General features: G+C 43.2%; 1 protein-coding gene across 12 annotated transcripts in view; it reads right to left on the reverse strand.

The window, feature by feature from the left end:
* Positions 1 to 21,199, reverse strand: part of SLC12A6 (solute carrier family 12 member 6) — a 42,384-nt gene extending 21,185 nt beyond the window's left edge. For 3 of the 12 annotated variants that reach the window (XM_083581377.1, XM_083581376.1, XM_083581369.1), the window contains exons 1-2: positions 20,864 to 21,189; positions 18,857 to 20,040 (exon numbers count right to left, since the gene is read on the reverse strand). In XM_083581377.1, the coding sequence (XP_083437503.1) occupies positions 18,857 to 19,103 (247 nt within the window). In that variant the 5' untranslated portion in view covers positions 19,104 to 20,040; positions 20,864 to 21,189. Of the gene's footprint in view, positions 1 to 2,992; positions 3,187 to 16,875; positions 16,980 to 18,035; positions 18,254 to 18,856; positions 20,041 to 20,863 lie in introns of those variants that run through there. The other 9 variants (XM_083581379.1, XM_083581380.1, XM_083581372.1 and 6 more) reach the window with 9 other exon arrangements.
* Positions 21,200 to 21,962: the final 763 nt, after the last annotated feature.

Genomic DNA, 21,962 nt, shown 5'->3' on the forward strand with positions numbered 1-21,962 from the left:
AGCTGTAGAGGAAAGGTGGGGGCAGATAGGGCCTGAATGGAGTTTCAATTTGACCTGAAGCCCAGAAGGTAGAAGGGGCTGGGAAGGAATTCAAGGCGCTGGCAGGCTAGAGGGTGAAGCGTAAGGCATCAGACTATGCCCCGCTGATTCTTCAACAAGGAACTGCTAAAGGGCATTCACTGGGGGAACAGTGTGTGATGTTACACCCTGTCCCCAATAAAAAAAAAGTAAACTGAACAATCCCATGGTTGTAGCTATTTGTGCGCATGTAGACAGGGACTGAGCACACAGACACCATGCCTTTTGATGAGTGAGGCAGCATCAGAAAGATGAATAGGGTGGGCACCAAGAGTTTATTTAACCTGGGTTGCCAGATCACAGTCAGCTGTCTCAGACAGAACCTAAATCAAATCATCTGGGCCATTGTGCAGCACAAGAACCTTACCCACTGTCAGTACCAAGAGCAAAACCACAAAGGCACATGCCATTTCCAGGCCTCTCAAACACAGCAGCTGGTTTTGCAGACAGCAAAATGCACAGCCTTTCATTACCATAGTCACTGACAAAATTTGAATGATATTTTCATGAATAGGGCTGGTATCCAACTATGTAGCTGGCAGATCAGTAGCACTGGTACCACCTCTTGTTCACATGTCACTTTCCAATTGCAACTGTGTATAATTCAAGTACAGTACATTTGATCATACAGAGGAAAGATGAACACACAAAGAACGTTAAAGTAGGTTGCTGCCTATTGTCAATCCTGTAACTAAGAAATTCCTAACTGACAAATCTTCTTGCCACTTTATTCCTTCCTAAGTAAAAAAAATGCCCAGGAGTCTATGTTCTTAATTTTCCATCTTCTGCAGCCTGGAGTCCTGCTTCATTCTGGGTTCAGATCCCTTCTTTATTAGTATAAGAAAAATCAATGGGTGGCATTAAGCAAGCCGTTTGTCCAAGTTTGTAAAATAATTAATATTTATTGAATTTATATACCGCCCTATACCCGCAGGTCTCAGGGTTCACAGGATAAAATCAGAATATAAAACCACAAAGTACATAATCAAAATAAAAACAACAACCCAATAAGCCCCAATAAATGGGAATAATAGTGAGTTACCTTTTTGGGTGATAGGGAGAAAGAAGAATGAGACAGACCACTTTACAGATCAATGTTAACCATTTCTAGACCAACAGCAATATTACGTGATAAATGCTTGTTGCATTACTAACATCATCACATCCACTTCGTGTAAGATTCCTTTCATTCTTTTATTCATCCATTTTATATACCACCTTTTCTCCCAAGGATCGCAAAGTGGTGAACATAGTTATTTCCTTCCCATTTTATCTTCACAAAAAAACATGTGAGGAAGGTTAGGCTGAGAGACAACCCAAGGTAAGCTTCATGGATGAGTGGAGATTCGAACCTTAGTCTCCCAGGTCATTGTCCAACACTCTAACTACACTCTAACAGAAGTAAAAACCACAGCCAAAACCAGTGAGACTTTTACAAAGTGGTTTTAATCCACATAAAGTGGTTTTAATCCACAGAACAAATAAGAGACAAAGCTGTGAGAAAAAACTTTAGTTTAACAAATCAAAGGTCTTGCTGGTGCTGAGAGAAGGAAAACACTTTGAAGATAAACTATTCAGCCCAATTCCCACCCGGCAAAAGCAAGGCCTTACTAATAATGAGATGGAGAAGATAATGGAAAAGAACAGATATACAACCATTCTTAAGCTGGGACCAATAAGCCCTTTCTTTATATCTCAAGACTCAAAGCAACAACAAAACATGTGGATCCTTATGTATCTAGAACAGCACCTTCTTCAGAGGGAGCTATCTGCAGGCTTGGCAGAACTCCAAGATTTGCAGAAATAAATAAAATGGGAATGAGGGGACACACCCAAAATGGCTTAACAATGACATGCTCAGTTGTCACAGAATGCTGGCTGACTCTTGGAGGGGCAGGGATGGAAAACCACCAGTAAATAAGGGTAATAGAACAGAGTTATCTTGCCTGGAACCCCAAACAGAAGCACTCCACAATGCAAATGTGTGGTTGCAATTCCTACTCATACAGTTAAAACAGGAATCACAAGAAAATTGATACTGGAAAGCAGAAAGACAGTGCAGCATAGGAAAGAGTGTAAAGACAGCAAGGTGCCTGGCAAACCTACTCTAGGAGAAACCTACTCTAGGAGAAAATGTTACACAGGTATCACCTGTTTGGAATGGATATTTGGCCACCAGCTACATGCAACATTTGTGAATGCTAGAATGAATGCAAGCCTAAAGAGATAAAGAAGGGGATATCCTGAAACTTTGCTCAGAAGGTGAGATGCAGAGCAGCTTTAAGGGTTTTTTATGGTACTAGAAAATGTTGTTGCCTAATTCAACGTTACTCTAACGTCTAGATGATATTCCTAAGATTGCTTGGGAATCAGAACCTATAGTTTTCCATTGTTCTAGACAGTTTTCCTATCCGAGAGCTGAAAATAGCACCTAGGCGTCCTGGCTCTTTGTTACTACTGCGTGGATCCCCATTTCCTTCCGAAAGTGGGACAGAGAGCTCAGACCTGGCGCCAAATCTCAACAGCCTCCTCTAACCATTTGATTATATTTCTGTTCCACATCAGTAATCAGCCCCCTGGCATTCAGTTATTGTTTGACTAAAGGTCAAACCAGAGAATTCTAACAAAGAGTCTACCATTGGATTATAGAAGGTCAGGTGGGAGGAATGTGAATTAAAGCAACAGAGACACTGGGAATGCTACTGGTGATGAAGGGAAATCTGGCAATATCTAGCTGGAAACAAAACTAGAGGAGTCACAAAGGCTGCCTACTAGCAGACAAGAAAGGGAGAGTCTAGTAACATGGACTAAACATTACTTCTCCGTATCAAAGCTTCCCAAGTAAAAAGTTGGGGGGTGGGGAGAGAGAAGAGGGAGAAATCTCAAAGAAAGAGATCCAAGCTAACTTGCTTACCTGACCCGGCAGTCTCATTAGGTTTCCAGATCTGCCCTGTGCTGGCTCTTTTCTGCATGCCTTCCTGCACTTCCCCCTCATCATCATCTTCTACCTTTGTCACGGTGAACTGAGGCATGTTCAATGCAAAACTTTCTTCCCAGGCCAGAAACGGAAGAACTGAAAGCGTTGGTAGATCAGGTGACAGGCAACCCCTGAGGAATGGGAGGGATAGGGTGTGTGCTGGTTTGTGTGCGTGTTAGAAAGACACACCTCCACCAGTATGTGAGTGGATGCGTCCTGGTGTACGCATGCCAGAAAGCATATTTACCACATTGGTGCTAAGAGGATTATACCCTCCTCTACTGCTGCCTTCAGTTCAGTGAGATAGGAGACAGACAGCTCCAGAGCATTGATTTGCAGCTACCTTTAAGCTAGGGCAATGAAGTAACAGCCACACAGAAACATTTCCATTGTGGGCTGGGGAGGAAATACAACATGCCTGCAGGCGTGAGAGCTGGTTGGCAACTCTACAAACACCACACACAGGGTACTAGGTAAGGATGAAGCTGGGAGGAGCTGTAAAGGTCATGTAACAGAGGACCAGGAACCAGCATGTACTTGAAGAATCCAACTATGAGTAATTATCAATTATAAAGCAAAGAATAGGAGTGACTTAGGTGTAGCCATACTAGTGGTGCCTGTGGGACAAGAAATGTACTCTACAAAACAAATTTAAGCACTTCAGCAAAGCAAGCCTACTCCCTACCAGAAGACTGTCTAATCTGGGCAAAATGCCTTCCCCCAAAGCCATAATGTGACTCACAGTGCATATGCCTGCATGACAATGGCAATTGAATGCAGAGGGGTCCCTAGTTGCTTTTAAATATTCCCAGAAGCATTGAGCAATTAGTACGGGGAGAAAATCCTCCCAGGTTATAGAAGAATTGTGGGCAGTAGAGAATCGGAGCTGGTGTTGTGATGTTCCTGGAACAGCATTTAGGTGGTTGAACCAAGAAAAAAATATCTGGGAGTTATAAATCCTGGGCAGAACCTCCAGTTCTTAGAAAAGAGTAGAAAAAGAAGAATAGAGGGGAGAGAAGAAGAGGAAGAAAGATAAGCGGTGTTTCTTTAACTTGGGTCTCCAGCTGTTATACATCATCCCTAGCTAGCAGGACTAGTGGCCAGGGATGATGGGATTTGTAGTCCAACAATAGCTGTAGACCTAAGTTTGAAAAACATGAAGATAATGGAATGGGTGGGTGAAAGGTTAAGATATTTTTGCCTCTTCCCAGGTACAGTGGTACCTCGGGTTAAGAACTTAATTCCTTCCGGAGGTCCGTTCTTAACCTGAAACTGTTTTTAACCTGAGGTACCACTTTAGCTAATGGGGCCTCCTGCTGCTGCTGCACCGCTGCCGCGCAATTTCTGTTCTCATCCTGAAGCAAAGTTCTTAACGCAAGGTGCTATTTCTGGATTAGCGGAGTCTGTAACCTGAAGAATCTGTAACCTGAAGCGTCTGTAACCCGAGGTACCACTGTATTTCAAGATACAAGTTTTCAGCAATTTTTTTTTTAATTCTTCTTTTCTGACTCCACACAACCACCTAGAAGCCATATCTGTGGTTCACAACCTGCTCTGTATAACTGATGTACATTTTAAGCTACTGGACAGAGACTGCAATACTTTTATATCTTTATATATAGCCTTTAGCACTCTAAATCAGGGGTAGGCAACCTAAGGCTCGTGGGATGGATCTGGCCCAATTGCCTTATCAATCCGGCCTACAGACGGTCCGGGAATCAGCATGTTTTTACATGAGTAGATTGTGTCCTTTTATTAAAAATGCATCTCTGGGTTATTTGTAGGGCATAGGAATTTGTTCATATTTTTTTTCAAAATATAGTCCGGCCCACCACATGGTCTGAGGGACGGTAGACCGGCCCAAGGCTGAAAAAGTTTGCTGACCCCTGCTCTAAATACTCATTTAGTAAAAGTAGCCACACTCTAGTGGGCTAAAATAATTCAGGCAGGCAGCCAATCTAGAAAAGTCCAGTTGTTCCAGTTCTACTTTCAGAAATCTCACCCAAGCTATTTATACCTTCAAGATGCTGAGATTAGGACCAATGCCATAATCAGCTTAAAAGACAGCTAAACTGGGAATGTGAGGCTAGTACTGCAAACACTCAACCCAGCACAAGCACTATACTTGTCAGGATCAGTGAGACTGGAATCATCTCCATCACTCATGGCTTTCAGAATGGATTTAGAGAGAAATATTTCAAATTGAAAGATGCCACCCAGTGAGTGGGGGTCGGAGTGGGGAGCAGAGCACTGTCTTTGCCAGATGTCATTGGTCAGAAGCGTGGCGTGGTCACCTCCTTTGAGGTGACAGGGGTGAACACAATGAACCAGGTTTATTTATTAAGATTTCAAAAAAAACCTCAGAAAGAAAGAAAGAAACTCAAAGCAACTTACTACAGCATATATATACACACCATGAAATCAAATTAATTAAATGAATTAAGACAACCATCAGAAAACACCAGCATAGTGGCAACCCAAAATTTCCAAAAGAAACAAAAAGCAACTCATAACTCCCAACCCTCAAAAAAACGAAACAAACAAACAAACAAACAAACAAAAAGACCCAAAGTGAAGGCACAGAGAAAGTAGTTTTTTAGCTGAGGTCCTTTAAAAACACTCAGGTTTGAGCCAATGCCTAAAACCATAAAGTGTCAGGATTTGGCAAATCTCAACTGGGAGGGCATTCCACAAGGTGTGCCCTACTTTTTGTTGCCATCTGCCAGGCCTTGGGGAGTTGAGGAATACAGAGAAGGGCCTCGGATTATTAAAGGAGCATGCAGGGAGGAACACATGGAGGGTGGTGGTCCTAAAGGTTGAGTTAATGACTGCAACGATGAGCTTCATAATTCATTCCAGTAACCAGTATGTTAGAATGCAATTACTCAGGGCAAATCCCTTGCTACAAATTACTCTTAAAATCTAGGCTTTTGCTTTAAGAAACGTAGTCTGTACCTGAAAAGGGAAGCTCTGTTTCTGCCTCAAGAGGCAAAGGAGCCTCCATTATGGAATTCAAGCTCTAGTACAGAAGTGACAGTTGCTACAATGCTTTCTTGAACTTGAAATCCATAAGGAAGGCTCCTTCTTTGCCTCTTGAAGCTGAAACCCAGCTTCCTTTCTCAGGTACAGGCTACAGTTTCCTGCTAATTCTACTGATTGCTGTCTCCTCCTCTGAAAATCTTTGCCATCCTGTCATCCCCCTATCACTTGTAAACTCCTTCTGGAAGTGTTAAGCCAGGAGATAATCAGCTAAAATGTTAATGAAACCCCCTCCTTCCTTCTTCCCTCAACTAGCCAAGATGTTTCAATGGCTTGAGGCAAAATATATGCTACTTGGCAGCGAGTCCTGGAAGATATGATTCCTTGTCTTGCAGGACTTTTCCCACCTGGCTTGGGTGGTTGGGGCCGACTGACTGACTCCAGCTACAAAGCTGAGGCTGCAAAACAGTCTCTTGGGGTGGAGTATTGTTTAGGGTGTTTTGTTTTGGGGGTAATGCTGCTGCTGTTATTGATATCATTTTTTGTATCTTTATCTTAGATCTTATGGTTTAGGTGGGAACTGTTTAATTTGGTTGTGTACTTTTTGATATTTTATTTATTGTTTATGCCTACTTTTGTTACATTAGTAATTATGTGGTTTGTTTTTTCATGTTGCAAGGCACCTTGTACATGGTTCTAATAATGGAAAGGCAGCATACAAATAAAATGATGCATGTATGTATGTATGTATTTTCAACTAGTCAGCCAGCCAGCCAGCTGGACAGCAGGCAGAAGATGTTTAGAAACCAATTCTCAAAAATTTAGAACAAGCTCTTCCTGGCTGGCAGTATTTTTAAAAAAACTTTGAATACCATCATATGCAACTATCAGGAAGACAGGATTTTACCCTGGCCTCCCATGTCCTAACCTGACAGTCTAAGAACACTATACCACACTGGCTCTCATGTGCTCACAGCCCATTTCATGTCTTTTCACTGGACTTCTCACCAGCGCCAAAGACTATTTCTTTACCCTTGCCTCAGCCGATTACTTTTTCTCTCTCCACTATTACTATAAAGTCAAAAAGCTCACATTGCAAGCTGCTTTAACACCTTCAGAATCCAACTCTTTGCCAGACCTTTTCCCTGTTCACTTGATAAATGAACTTTGTTCATTTATCAATATCACCAAATTGGATTCTTTCCTTCCCCCCTCCTTCCTTCACTCACACACATATGCACACCTGTAGTTTTTTTTGTGTGTGTTTTGTAGGATGTCGTGCTTTTAAAGCAGCTTTTAGAATCATTACTCTTTATTGTTTTCTGCATATTCCAGTTTCAGAGAAAATTCTGGCTGGTTTTCTATCCATTTTCCTAAACAATTTCCCTTCATCCCAGCTATGGTATGTATTTCTATGCAATGTTTTATTTATGCTAAATCTTTAAAACTAGCCTATTGTTGGTAGGTTGCTTATGAAAGCATGTGCCAATACTTTTTAATAGGTATCCTAATTCTCTTTTTAATATAATAAATTATTTGAATTTTATCTTTGCTGTCCTTTACTGCATTAACCCTCGGGAGCCAAATTCCAGAGCACAGCCAGGTTCAACGTCAAAAGGTCAGAAAACTAAGAGTTAAGGTTGCATGTGAGAACCGTAGACTTGCATGTACACTGCACACTTCAAAACATCCTTGTCACATGCCAGATGGAATCTAGATTGCCTGCAAATAAGAATCCCCTCTGACGCTATGATGGTTACAATATCAGTGCCATGCATCTTCGACAGGTTTGAGTCCCACACATCCCCTCTTCTTATAAAATGTAAGCACTTGTTCAAGATCAAAGTAGAGCTCATCAGAACTGGAGGAAAACTTCATCCTCAGAAAGCATAAAGGAGCCAGAAGTCCAGCTTGGAGACTAGAGCCCAAAATATATCTCCAAAAGAATGTTCTTTATTCAGAACTCATAAAGTTCCTGTGATCCTTTGGCAAGTTATTCTAACCAACAATTTGCAAATCACTACACATACCCTCTGATTATAATCTGGCTGTATCTTCTTCTGCTATTTCAGTGCTGGCTGTTCGAGTTATTCCTCCATTGATCTTTACTCCAGCTCTATAAGCATGTGGGTCCAAGCTAATGCCCCGAAGTGGAACGAAAGGAGACTGAGGTCAGCATGTCACATGCTGAGGAGAGCTATACTATACAGGTCTGAGTAAGTTCTGCCACGGTATGGAGTTCAATGACCCTCTTAACTCTCAGGACTCAAGGAAGCAAGGGCCAGATCCTGCTCTTTATTAATTACAAATTAAATACAGAGTCACCACCATGTTTTATGTCATTACCTCCAATTGCTCAAGAACCATGAGTTCAGCAAAAATTAAAACAGTGGGCTTCAAAAATAACAAAATGTTCTAATGTGCTGTTCTGTTTTAAAACTCCTAATTATGGTTCTTGTTTACTGTTTTGTAAACATTTGTCTTTATTGCTGCATCTGTTGAAACTGAAGTTCCCTGTGGCACAAATATATTTCCACTGTGCAGCAGGAATGCTGGTCTGCAAGTTTCTCTCCCGTTGCCTTCTGTATTTATATCTGTGTAACCATAAATAGTGTAAACCTTTGAGAAGAGACTCTGAAATGTTTGCTCACAATTAGTTATTTTACAACCACTTCTCACTTCTGGTTATTATGTTTAATGTGTCTCGTTTAATGTTCTTGTAACATCAAAACTGTATCAGCAAATACTGAATGCAGTGTCATAAATTAATATCCTATATATTGGTAATACAGCAGGCACCTATTTATGGTGCAGGTGTTCATTCATGTTGGCACTCCCAAGCACTGATCCCTAGTATTGATCTAATGAACTTTGGATAGCTCTTTGTATGGTTTGTTGTTATTTTATTGACTTTATTTTGTAAACTGACTTGTTTTTACAATGAAAGGTAAATTATTTTAAATAAAATCCTTAAAATCTGGTCATGATGGTACTTTCCCACTTCCTAAGAACACTAACATACCTGACAATAACTACCGGTAAGTCTTGATGATAAAAAACTTCTTTAAAACATCCATCCCAGATATTTCTTCCCCATATCAAAAATATTTTCTTACAATCCTACACGTTTGCCTACCCAGAAGGAAGCCCCATTGAGTTCAGTGAGACTACTCCCAGGTAAGTGTGTATAGAACAGTACCTTTAAAGACGTAGATGTGCCAGGTTGTTCCACAACCTAGCATTATCATCATTTTACTCCCACTAATGACCTGGCACAGTTAATATAGCAGATGGAAATATTCACATGTGCCAGCTCTCCTTCCTTAACATTTTGCTGCAATTTACTTGTTTTTACTCTAGATTTGTTGTTTTATATGGGGAAAAATACTATATCCAGTATAATGGATTACCGTATTTTTCGCTCTATAGGACGCACTTTTTCCCCTCCGAAAATGAAGGGGAAATGTGTGTGCATCCTATGGAGCGAATGCAGGCTTGGTGCGCACCGACCCCGCTCGCTCTCCAGGCTTCAGGAAGCTATCCGCTGCGCTCCGAAGGCAGATATCCTCAAGCCTTGGGAGCCCGGCGGGATAGCAGCCTCCAAACCCGACCTGGTTTGAAGGCTGGCGGTGGGGGAAAGCAGCTCTTCTCCCCACCGCCAGCCCCACAAGCTCGGGGGACAACGGGGAGGCGGAGCACCACCTTCCCACTGTTCCCCGACCTGGTTTGGAGGCTGGCGGTGGGGAGAAGCGCTGCTTTTCCCACCGCCAGCCCCAGAAGCTCGGGGGACAGCGGGGAGGCAGAGCGCCGCCTTCCCGCTGTTCCCCGACCTGGTTTGGAGGCTGGCGGTGGGGGAAAGCAAATGACCGAACGGGGTCATTTGGTGCTGCTGACTTGCATCTAGTAAATAACACAGTGTCTAGTTAGAAGATAGCCGCACTGGGTTCAGTGGGTCTTACTCCCAGGTATGGATATGTGGGGCTATAGTGTTTTATCTAGGCAGCCTAGGCTCCTCCAGATGACAAGATCTTTTTGCACCAGGTCAGTGAGGACCACTTGCTTTTTAAAATTCTCCCATATATGCAGAACTCCCTGTGTGCCTTTTGGACTGTATCTGTACGTTTCCTCCTCTGTGTCAAATAACTGGGGTCAAATAAGTGGTTTACTTTTCATAACATATGGAAAATGGATCTCCTTTGGGAGGTTCTGGGCTCTCCTTCCTTGGAGGTTTCTAAGCAGAGGTTGGATGGCCATCTGTCATGGATGCTTTAGCTGACTTTCCTACATTGAAGGGGGTTGCACTAGAAAGGTGACCCTTGGGGTCCCTTCCAGCTCCATGATTTTATGTTTTTCTGCTTCAACAATATTTCATTATGTTCCTAGAATTTTATGTAATTGTATTTTGTATAAATTATAAAATTATAAATAAAGCATGTTCTATTTACAAACAAAACATTTAAATAGCTACCTTTCTTCCAGTTGGACGTGGGGGGCAGGTTATGGGCACAGCCAGGATTTTTGTTGGGGGGGGCAGAATCTCAGATTCGTATTGATTTGTACTTATTGGGGGCACAGGAAAGAAACAAGGTCGGAAGAGGGCCATGGTCAGAAAAAGGTTGGGAAACACTGGACTAGAGCCTTTCTATAAGTTTTGGCCACAGAAGAGATTAAGCAGGATGAAACGCTAAAAAGAAGAGATGCCCATTACAATTTCCTGAGTGTCTACTGAAGTCAGTCTTGTCTTTTGTCATTTTGCCTATTTACAGGAAGACTCACACATCAACATGTTAACAAAATGGACACATTCAAGAGTACCTGGTGTGTGCTGGGCAGTGAAATCAGTCTGCGACACAAACGGGGGGGGGGGGGGAATTCACTCACTCTACTGAACCATGACACTTGCATGACTGCTTCTCCATATACATTTGCAACATTTCCACTTCATCCACATCAGCCAATGTATAGCCCAGCCACTAAAACAGCTGTACCAATCACAAGCTATCATGTTATTTGTTTCATTTGTAACAATTAGCTCAGAGTGTTGTTTATCAGAAGAACCCTGTAAATTAGGTTAGGCTAACAGTTACTTCCAAAGGATGTCAAGCAGTCAGATTCACAGTCACTACATTGTTCATGTATTGTTTTGCATCCCCAGACCATGCTATCCTAGAACTGCAGGTACATTTGTGATTCTAGTTAAGATAGTAGAATTTTAGGCGTAGGCGTAGGGTCATTCTTCTGCTTGTAGAAAGCATTTGGATTTATAGCTGCCCATTTATTAATGATGAAACAACACTACTACTGTTCAGAATATTAAAAAGCTCTTTGTCTTATCTATTTAGTTCTCCAAGAGTCTTTACAGAAAGCATCATACTACTACAAAGGGCCCTGTATTTACTGCTGATTGCAACAGGTGAGCTTTTTGTTCTTACTAACCCACGGGAATCCTAATGGCTCAACAAACTAGCTTCCTAAAGTAAATACACAGATGGCCACCAAATATTTAAGTGTTCAGTTTCAGTTTTGTCCTTCCAACTTCCCACTCTGACTAAATCTGGCTAAATCCAGGAGCACAAAGACCAAAGGCAAAGCCAGGACAGAACGTAATCTTGGTTCTTGGAGAAGTCCAGAGTAACTCATTTACTAATGACCTCCCTGAGCCTAAGTGCATCAGCTACAGCACATCAGTTACATTAGAGCAGAGGCATCAAATGTAAAGCCCTTTAGGTCTCCAAATGCATTCCAACCAATTCAGTAATTTGGGGGACCAAAAAACCACAAATGGAGCTGGTATACTTACAAGGAAATCCAATTAATTGATTTCAGCTTGCTATTCTGAGGCAGGCAAAACAGAAAGACAAGATAGTAAGAAAAGGAGAAAGCTCAGGCATGGGGGGGAGGGGGTCAAATGTAGCCCTCTAGGTCTCCTTATCTGACTCTGAGCACTTTCCTCAGGCCATGCCTCCTCCCCAAACCACACCCCTCATAAGCTGTGCTCTGAGCCCTCCTCAGGTGCTTTTGCCTAGCTGCAATGAATCCTTGAACTTGATAATGTATCTTGCTTGCCTGGATGGAGAGATGTGTGCATGTGTTCAGGTGTGGAAACTTCTGAATTTTGTGTGGCTGGAATGTGACCTACTATACAAAAGTCAACAATTGGTCTGCCTGCGTTTTATCCCTGTCTCCACCCACTACTACCTCTGGCCATATACACCATTGGTATGTGCCCCCCTAAAAAGGTTCTCCATGAGGGAATGTGGCACTTGGAATAAAAAGGATTTCCTGCCCCTAAGGTAGTATATTTTGACAGTGGATACCCTTCAAAGCATTAAGCCTATACTACAGTTCAAAGGCAGTATTATGAAATTGAAAAAGATTCAGCTGTGAAGATAAAAATAAGGGTCTACACAGTAGATTGTATGAGAAAAGGCTAAAAGGTACAGCTTAGGGAAGCAAAGTCTGTCTGTTGGGGAGGGGAGAAGGTATGCTGAATCCTCAAAACAAATATTTAATAAGTTCTCAGGGAAGGGATTCATTTTTCATTCAAAACATGGTGGGAAAAGACAAAAAGCCATAAAATATTCAAAGACAGATTTAAGTCTAACATTAAGAACAATTTCTTAACTATACCTGGATCCAAACACATGATACGCACATGCCAAAAAGGTGAGGCGCTGTTCTTACTACTAGAGAGACAACCCTTAACTGAGCAGGTTCAAGTATAAAGAAAAGCAACCCTCCAAATTACACGTGTTTTCCCACCCACGCAATCCTCCCAGGAACATCATCACTTCTTTGCATCCTATAGTTAGGAATCTTCAGCTGAGTGTGAGCTTTGTCCCTGCATACTCATCTTCTAGCTTCAAGAACAAGGATTTTGTAAGTCCTTCTTCCTTAGGTATATAGGACATCCACATACAGTCTATTGGACTTGTTTCAATTCCATAATTTTGCAACTAGTTCTTTTGTGAAAATCTAGATGACATCTAATGATAGACGATGTATGGGAAAGTGAAATTATGCTGCAACTTGCATACATTTACTCAACAGCACCATATTCATATTTCACAAAAGGCATCCATTCATCTAAGAAGTGTAAGATAGGTAAGAGAGAGAATAAAACAAACATAAACTTCTAAGGACATATTCTCCAAGTTACTACAGGCTGATGGGCTAACCTTTCATGTGCTTTGAATACTTCTTTATCCACAGCGCACAGGGATGTGGCATTCCCCTCACAAGAGGCAGCACCAAAGGGGCACGTGAACTCTCTGATCTAATGGTAGGGATTGGGGGCTAAAGTGCACATCTAAGAAACAACATCTTTCTCCACTCTGGGGTTCTGCTGAGCATATGAAATGAAACAGGCGTAGGCAGCAGCAGCCAAAGAGCTTCTTGTTACAGGATCAAAGTGGGGGAGAAAACAAAAATGGGGGAGGAAAGCAGATTGTTATCTGGCATAAACAAAGAACAGAAGAAGTACGGACACCAGATGCTATTGTCTGGGAAATCTGTGTGGACATGATTAGGTCATAGACAAAATGGCATTTAACATGTGAGCTAGGCAAATAAGCAGAATTCCAGCTTTCAGATTTAATAAAGAAAGTTAGCACTTATCTGTTTGCACCTATCTGCCATGGAGACATATTACTGGAAATGGCACTCTCCATTCTTTCCCAAGATGTCCACTAAGATAAAATTAGTACTGCCTCTCTAGAAGCACAACAGGGTCCTCGGGGTATTCCAATATGACTTCCCTGAGCACAAGCGATCTTGTGCAGAGAAAATGGGGAGTATTATGGACCGGAATACAAAAAATAGTGAGCAATGGTAGGCTAAGGTGTTTGCTCATGACAGAAAAATGCCCATAGAAATATCCAGCGCTGTACCTAAGTGCAAATTAAGAACAAAAGTAAACAAAGCAACCTTTACATACAAATTTACAAACCTGCATCTGGAAACCTGGGGGTCTTTGTGTCCTGAAAACCAAGCTTTGCAACGTCTGTGTGTGCATGTGCACACCTTCCCTACTTGAGTACATATGCTTATATAAGTTATTATATGTTAACCAAATTCTGCATATGTAAATAAGTCCCAAGAGTATATTGGGGGGGGGGGTGGAGCTGACAAATGTAAATTAAGATGTACTGGGGTAGGGGCGGGGGGGGGGGTAATACTCAACCAAGACTAAAGAATTTGTTTTCCCACCTACACACCTACATAGAATATGGCTTTCTTTTACACACATCCTTGACTTGAGGAGCCATCACCCTTATTGCCAACCTCTACAAATCACAAATATTCTCACAACAAGGACACAGCAGCAGAGAGCAGTTTCCCATTTGAAAACGACAGCCGGTATCTCTGAGGAGATAAACCAGCCTAGGCGGCAGGGACATGGAGTCCCTGAAGCACTGGCTGGCTGGCTATGCAACTTATCTAGTCTGATACATGTGCATGTAGAGTTTGGGGGAGAGAAGGCTTTCTGGCTTCATTTACAACTTCAGAAGGGTTGGGTCTCCAATGATAGTGCATTTAACCAGAAGAGAAAAATGACAAAACAGCAGGCACTCTGTCCATTAGGGGGGAAATCCAAAGAGCAAAACATGTTTTTTGCAGGATGACCTACATTTACAGCGTGGGTCTGCATATAATGTCAACATGATCTGAAAGGAAGAGGGAGGTAGGAGTATAAATGACTGCTGTAAACTGATGCCTAGGAAATCAACTGTTTGGGTGGGGGAGGAAATAGTGATTGGCTGATGTAGTACCAGCAAATGATTCCTTAAACCTGAAGGCTTAGACTTTCTGAGACATTGACAATATGCAGGGGAGAAAATGTGCACATTAATGTTCAGCTAAGATAGAAGCAAAAGCTGGTCCACCAACTTTCACTTGTTAACATGCCTCAAAACTGTTTACAGCCCTAACCTAAATGCATTTACCTGTGGAAAAAAATCCCAAAGATATTGCAATTATTGCAGGGCTGCAATAAACTGGAAAAGGTGTCCTCAGCGTTCTGACTGCAATAGAAGGTGAGGTACCGGTACATGTTTTCTAATAAATAAACAAAACCTTAAATGCTACCTTGTCCAATGCTTCAAATATAGGTCAGGACCATTTACAGGTCACGTCAATGCCCCTGCAACCTATGACACAATGTTTTAACCCAATAAAGAAAGAAGAAGAACGTAATGGGATTTAAATTCATTTAATTGTCCTTAAAACACACCTGCAGAAGCTGTGAGCCACCAAGCTGAACACAGCCCACCAGTTATGCATTGAGGGGGGTCATTAATCTCCTGTTTCTACTGCTAAGATTTCAAAAAGTGGGGAAGGAGATGCTGAGCATATGGCAGGCCACAATATACGCCTACTGAGCTGCATCCAGCTTTGTTGGGTCACAAGCTGTGCAGGCCGAGCTTAGAGTCACAGCCTAAAACACCATCAGCTATGGAAGACCTACTAAAGCATGCACATGAACCTGCATACATGCACGTAGGTCCACAAACTAAGCTTCCAGACTTACAGTAATGCCTTAAAACCGAAGGAGAGGTGAAGCGAAAGCCCACATACTATTTTGATATTATGATGTAAGCCAGCCCTTAGATTTGATGGGAATGAGTCCAATTGTTTCCTGAGGTTATTTTAGATCAATTGCTTTTTTGCAGGTAAGATGTAAAAAAGCAAACTAGAAAACAAAGACTGATGCGTAGAGATGAGGTATCATATAGTGGCAGAAAAGGAGTGAAATTGGCAGGCATATACAAAGAACAAATTACAGGTTGCATTAATTACAAGGGTTGCCCTGAAGTGCAAGTTTTTTCTTTCACAAGCATGGTGGAGCCATCAATCAGCCTAGGATAATGGTTCCTAATTACCTGAGGACCCTGTTTTTCAAAACTCAAGCCATGGGCACCCTACTTTTGACAATGTTGTTATCTCTATGGTAGCAATGGACCCCTGGTTGGGTTATGTGGAGCACACTGGCCTAGGACCATCTGGAGAGGCCTTAACCCACAGTGGTGGGCAAAGGGTAAAAGTAATTTATCTTCCCACATCAGGGCCCCAATCTGCTTGCATCTCCAGTGGCTATTTGTGAAAGAAAAATCCTGCATTTAAGGCAAACTACATGACTAAAGCAATGTATAATTTAGCCCTAACTGCTAAGAAACAGAAACTAAAACCTGAAAGTAGTGATGCTCCCCTTGGGGGAATATCAGTTCTAATAATAGGCAAGGGTGTGACTAACCAAGTCAGGATGCTACTGTGGAGCCCAAAGTAAAAGTCCCATGGTTGAGACACTAATTCCCATATTTCCCTTCCCCTCAGAGACACATGATAAGATTAGGAACTGAAGGGATTCCAAGCCACATGACAGACTAGAATCCTCCTGAGCCTAGAAGTCATCAGCTCAAGAAGAGCCAATCTCATACCTATCTACAATGATTCCTGTAAAAGATACTGTACTTCATGAAATCTTTTGTTGTTGTTTAGTCGTGTCCGACTCTTCGTGACCCAATGGACCAGAGCACAGCAGGCACTCCTGTCTTCCACTGCCTCCTGCAGTTTGGTCAAACTCATGTTGGTAGCTTCAAGAACACTGTCCAACCATCTCGTCCTGTTACAGTAAATCTGTTGTCTTTAAGGGGCCATATAACACCCTTCATTGTTTTATATCTCTGTCTGTCCACTTTGTGTTAAAGGCACAAGAGCACAATCAGTAAAACAAATAAAAGGTGGCCACTGGCAAGGCAATAGCACCAAAGACGCCACCAGATATTAAATATTCTTTAGTATTGACTCCTGTGAGTTAATTTTATAACCATTGATCTTATTACCATGCGTCAGCAGAGTCACAGATTCTCTTGGTTTTTGCCTATAGAAGCCAGATGCAAGGTAGAGTGCAGGCTTTTTGCATATAAGACATGTACTGCATTCATTTCTGTAGAAAAGAAGGAAACAGCACAGAGGGTATTTGAATGGGAATTTGTTTTTGTTCTTTGAATAACAAGTACGTCTATGGAAGAAGTGTGACTATGGTGTGGAAGGATAGCTATGGGAAATAGTTCTCGCTAAGAAAGTAATCCTACACACAATAAGCTAGTGTAAAGTTAAGGCAGGATAAATTATGTGTTAATTAGTGTTTGATTACATCACCCTTGTGTGTCAGCTTAATTTATGCTGGGTAGCCAGGTCATGTAACTGAGCTGAACAGGTTTATGTTCCAGTCTAAGTGCCCCCTTACCCCCTAGTCCTACCCCAGAATGCCTCGTTTTTTTAAGGCTTATGCTGGCTTAAGATCCACTGGGCCTGGCTCGGCTGAGCTGGGCCCTGGCTGAGCTGGGATGGGAGATATACCGGTGTACCTTTGGCTGAGCCAAGGATGGGGAGCAATGTCCGCATAGCCCAGCTATCCTGGGAACCTCCTGACTCAACTAGAGATCCCCTGGATCCTAAATCTGCTCATTCCAGTAGATCTTGATATGATTGCTGCCTTAATCAAGAAAATAGGTGCAATAAACCAGGACATTTAGCTGGGTAGCTAAATATGGATAAATAGAGAGGAATCAAATTTACAGAAGCTTTCCTACCAAACTGCCCCGAGGTCATTCTTGCTAATCACAGCTGAGCAAGCAAATTGATATTTACAGGTCTCCCTCCACCTATGGTACATTTTACTGTATGTATATCATTTTCAAAAACTTTCCCATCCCAATTTACATCAACTGCAAACAACTTTATTATTTCACAATCTAGTGAAGCATTTCTTCATTCTCATCTTCAGTTTTTTTGGGGGTGGGGCCATGATCATGCTACTGTCTCACAACCAACACAATCCAGAATAAGGTAGGGGTGTGTGTGTGTGTGTGTGTGTGTGTGTGTGTGGTGTGTGTAAATGAATAGAGTGTCCTATCAATGCCCTTTTATGTGCACATATCTCAAAAACTAAAAAAAAAAGTGTCTCTGAAATATCTATCACAAGATTAGTAAATCTTACAGCTCAGAATCTGGCTGAATCTACAAAGACTGTTGATAGTTTAATGTTGCTATTCATAAACTCCACAGTAGAAGATGTGACTAAGTCAGTGGTGATAGAGCAAAGACCAGTCTGACCTCAGACATATTCTGTCGTTTTAAAATGCATGAGACAAGGAAATCAACAAGATTAGGGGAACTGAAATTCTCCAGAGTCATTTCCCATGAGTCTTGCTCAGCAATTCCTGGCACAAAAAAACAACAACAAAACTGAAGAACAGATAATCTGAAAAGCTGGACAAAGCAGAAGCACAGATACCCTCAGAAAGAAACTATGGCCTGGGGGGGGGGAATTACTTTGCATGTTCCCCATTTTAGAAAATAGGAAGCCAAGAGCTGTTCCCAGCAAGAGGGATGAGGAAATTTTGGTAGTGAAGTATTCTGTCTGCAATACAGCCAAGCCTTGACATAAAAGAAGGGGCCACATCAAGGTTATGTATTTTGGAGAGGTGAATCAAAAAATCCACTCGTGTCTGAAAACACCATCTGCTAGAAAACAGTTGATTCAAAATGCATGCATGAATTGTCAGACCCACAGGAGATCCCCCTCCACCTTCAGTCCCACCTTGCATAACCCAAATCACAGAAGATAGCCTTTTGTATCTGCAGCACAGCCAAGATTTGAGCAGTCCTTTCTGGAACTTCTAAGCTGTAAACTCTATTTAAGCTTTGTGCACCTCCATCAAGTCCCCAAGGTGGTAATAGGTAGAATTCTCCATTAACAAGGTTGCCTCTACCATTCAGATGTCCCCTCTCCCACCCAATATGCCAAAGACAACCTACCTTCAGCCGCATCTGTGCGGGGATTGGTAGTCTTGTCAGTGGCCGGCTCAGCTGCTTCAGTGGCCAGTGAACTGGTTGCTCTAGAGAAGTCACTGGCACCCTCGCTGCGGGTTGTTTCAGGGACACTTTCTCTGGAGCTGAAGCGGACACGGGAGCTGGAGCGGGAGCTGAGGTCTGGGCTGGTATCTGAGAGGCCTGGGATATCATCTATTTTAGTGGGAGTGACCATGAACCGGACAGAAGCCATCTTGACAGCAGGAATGGAAGGGGGGAAATAATTACTTCCTTGGTGACTTTAATCAAGAGTTGTCTGGAGTGCTAAGCAGGAAGAGGAAGAAGACCACTCAAAAGAGCATACACCAACAGGGTTACCAAGTGCTCTCTCAAGAGAAAGATTCATGTCTCGCATTTATTCACAAACGGTCAGACACAACTTTGTATCTAGATATCAATGGTTATCAGATGTATTTTCCACAAGCAGAGCTGAAGACTTAGTGAAGATGCTACCTAAGATTTTGTCAAGACAACAATTTTCATGAGTGATTAGTCTGAAGATTCCCATTTATCAGGCAAGTAAGGCAGTTTCCTGTTCAGAGGGAGCCTATGGATCTAAAGGAACGGTGACTGTAATCTTTGTCTACCAAAGGGTCGCACTGCAAAACTCCTGGAATTAACGTGAGTTGTAACAGACTGTCGCACAGATCCCGGTTAAGTTTTGTTTATGAGGCAAATATCTTTTGGCACAGCAAAATGCATAGAGGTAATTTCTTCCCGCCTGGGAAAATCTCAGTGCAAAGATCTGCAAAGCACACAAAAAGGCTAGAGGGTTCCTTGTGAAAGTTCAATAATAATCCACTTGTTTTCCAGTGTGACATGCAAGGAAAGAGGGTTTTCTTCATTGCTAATATCCCTTAGAATTCCAGCTTGGAAACAATTATTAAAGAACCTTCATATCTCAGTCCAAGGAGAAGAAATGTCCCAGTGCAAGAACTTTGAAAACAAAAACAAACAGAAAGTGCTGTTATGATGTTGTCCCTTGTAAAAATAACGCACTATTACTTCACAGGCTTCTGGTGGCTTTTCAAAGGTCCTGGTATGAGAAGATAACCCTTGGATGGGGCCTAGTACAAGGGTTTGCAGCTCCCCAATAGCGTGAAAAAGAACGTTATGTTTCTTAGGTGGTCCTGGAGAAACAGAGTGGATATAGATGTAAGTCTAGTGTCTTACACAAAATTGAAACTGCAGGGATGAGTCATTTCCACACAGGGACCCCGTGGTGTGTATTGCACCAATCCCCCAAAGTTCCCACACTTGGGCACACACATGCTATCCCATAAGGGCTCGGGGGCAGGTTCAAGACAGCGAGAGCAAGACTGTTCCCGGAGAGCCAAGTTTGGAAGCATGCATGTGCCACCCATTGCAACTCCAGAGGCAAGAGGAAATGTCAATTTGGCATGGCCCTCAAGAGCGCAAAGGGGTGCACGTCTTCTGAGGTGGCAAAGGGGGGGGGGTGCTCTGCAAACCAACCAAAGAGGCAAGCGCATCAGAGAAGGCACCCAAGGACTGCAAGTGAGAGGGTGGTGCGAGGCTGAGCAATGCCAAGGGCAGAGAGGCAAACGGTGCGAGTGGCAGCATGCAAAGACCTCTCCAGCTTGCGCCAGGTGTGCAGGGCAAGGGTAGGCGGGGCGAGGAAGCTCTCCCTCACCCTAGCAAGCAAGCCTGCCCCACATAAATTATTAGCCCCCCACCCCAAAAAAAGCTGAAGTGTGAGCCACTGTGAGAAGGTACAATAATTCTTGGAAAAGATGGGGAGGGAAAGGAGGTGCAGAAGAGGTGTGCGCTCCACACCTGCCCCGGTCACTGTGCAGAAATTGAGGAGGGGGGGTGATGTTTAAACTGCGCGTGCGCAGCCCTGTCTCTTTCGCCACCGCCACCACTAGCCCCTGGGTCGATGGGAGCCCCCCGAGAAAGTAAGAAGCGGCAGTTAAGCGACCGTTAATTGTTTACCTCAGGCGCGCGCTCCGCTGCTGCTGCTGCTGCTCTCGGAACGTTCAGAAGGGTCCCTCGCGTCGCGCGCGCGTGCGCTGCCGCCTCGGCCGCCGCTGTTATGTTCGCCGCTGCGGTGGCGCCGGCGGCAGCTTGCAGGCAGCTCTAGCTCCTGCCCGCGCGCGCAGCTCCACTGCCGCTATCTCAGATGCCGGCTCGGAGGAGGAGGCGGGCAGCGGGCGGGAGGGGGCGGGGAGGTGGGGTTGGCGAAGCGTGTAACTCTCCTCGCTTGTCCTCATCCTCCCCCGTGCCCCTCCTCCTCGTCCGTGCAGTTGATTCCCCGCGCGTGCGCAGGAGCGAGCAGCGGCTGCTGTTGCTGGGCTTTCATCTTCTCCTCAGAAGAACCGGGGGCGGGAGGGAGGCGGGGAGAGAAATAATTAAAATTATGACAAAAAATAAATACTTTTTTGTATGGCTGGCCCTGTGCAGTGTGGCTTCAGGGCAAGACTGCGCCTTTATACACACACACAACACAAAAAACCCCAACACAATATATATACAGTGGTACCTCGGGTTACAGACGCTTCAGATTACAGACTCCGCTAACCCAGAAATAGTACCTCGGGTTAAGAACTTTGCTTCAGGATGAGAACAGAAATTGTGCAACAGCGGCGCGGCGGCAGCGGGAGGCGCCATTAGCTAAAGTGGTGCTTCAGGTTAAGAACTGTTTCAGGTTAAGAACAGACCTCCAGAACGAATTAAGTTCTTAACCTGAGGTACCACTGTATGTCCACATGTGAAACATAAGGCTTGTGGCACCTTTAGAGGCAAGTGACTTGTTTTATTTGTCCATAAGCCTTCATGGACTGCTGCAGTTGTGTGAATTTGAGGAAGTGGGCTGCACACCACAAAAGCTTTATGCTGTAAAATATTCTTTTTTGCTGTCTGTCGTTGAGATGCCACAAGGCACTTTCCAGTTTTCATTTAATTAATATTTATTGCACCTTCTTTTTCCTCTCACAAGGATCTCCAGGCGGTGTACCTGGTTCTTCCCTCCCACCTCATGTAATCCCAAACAACCCTGTGAGGATAGATTGCTACTGCAAATACAGTTGCTGCT

This window comes from Podarcis filfolensis (assembly GCF_964270895.1).
Source record: "Podarcis filfolensis genome assembly, chromosome: 13".
NCBI classification, from domain to species: Eukaryota; Metazoa; Chordata; class Lepidosauria; order Squamata; family Lacertidae; genus Podarcis; species Podarcis filfolensis.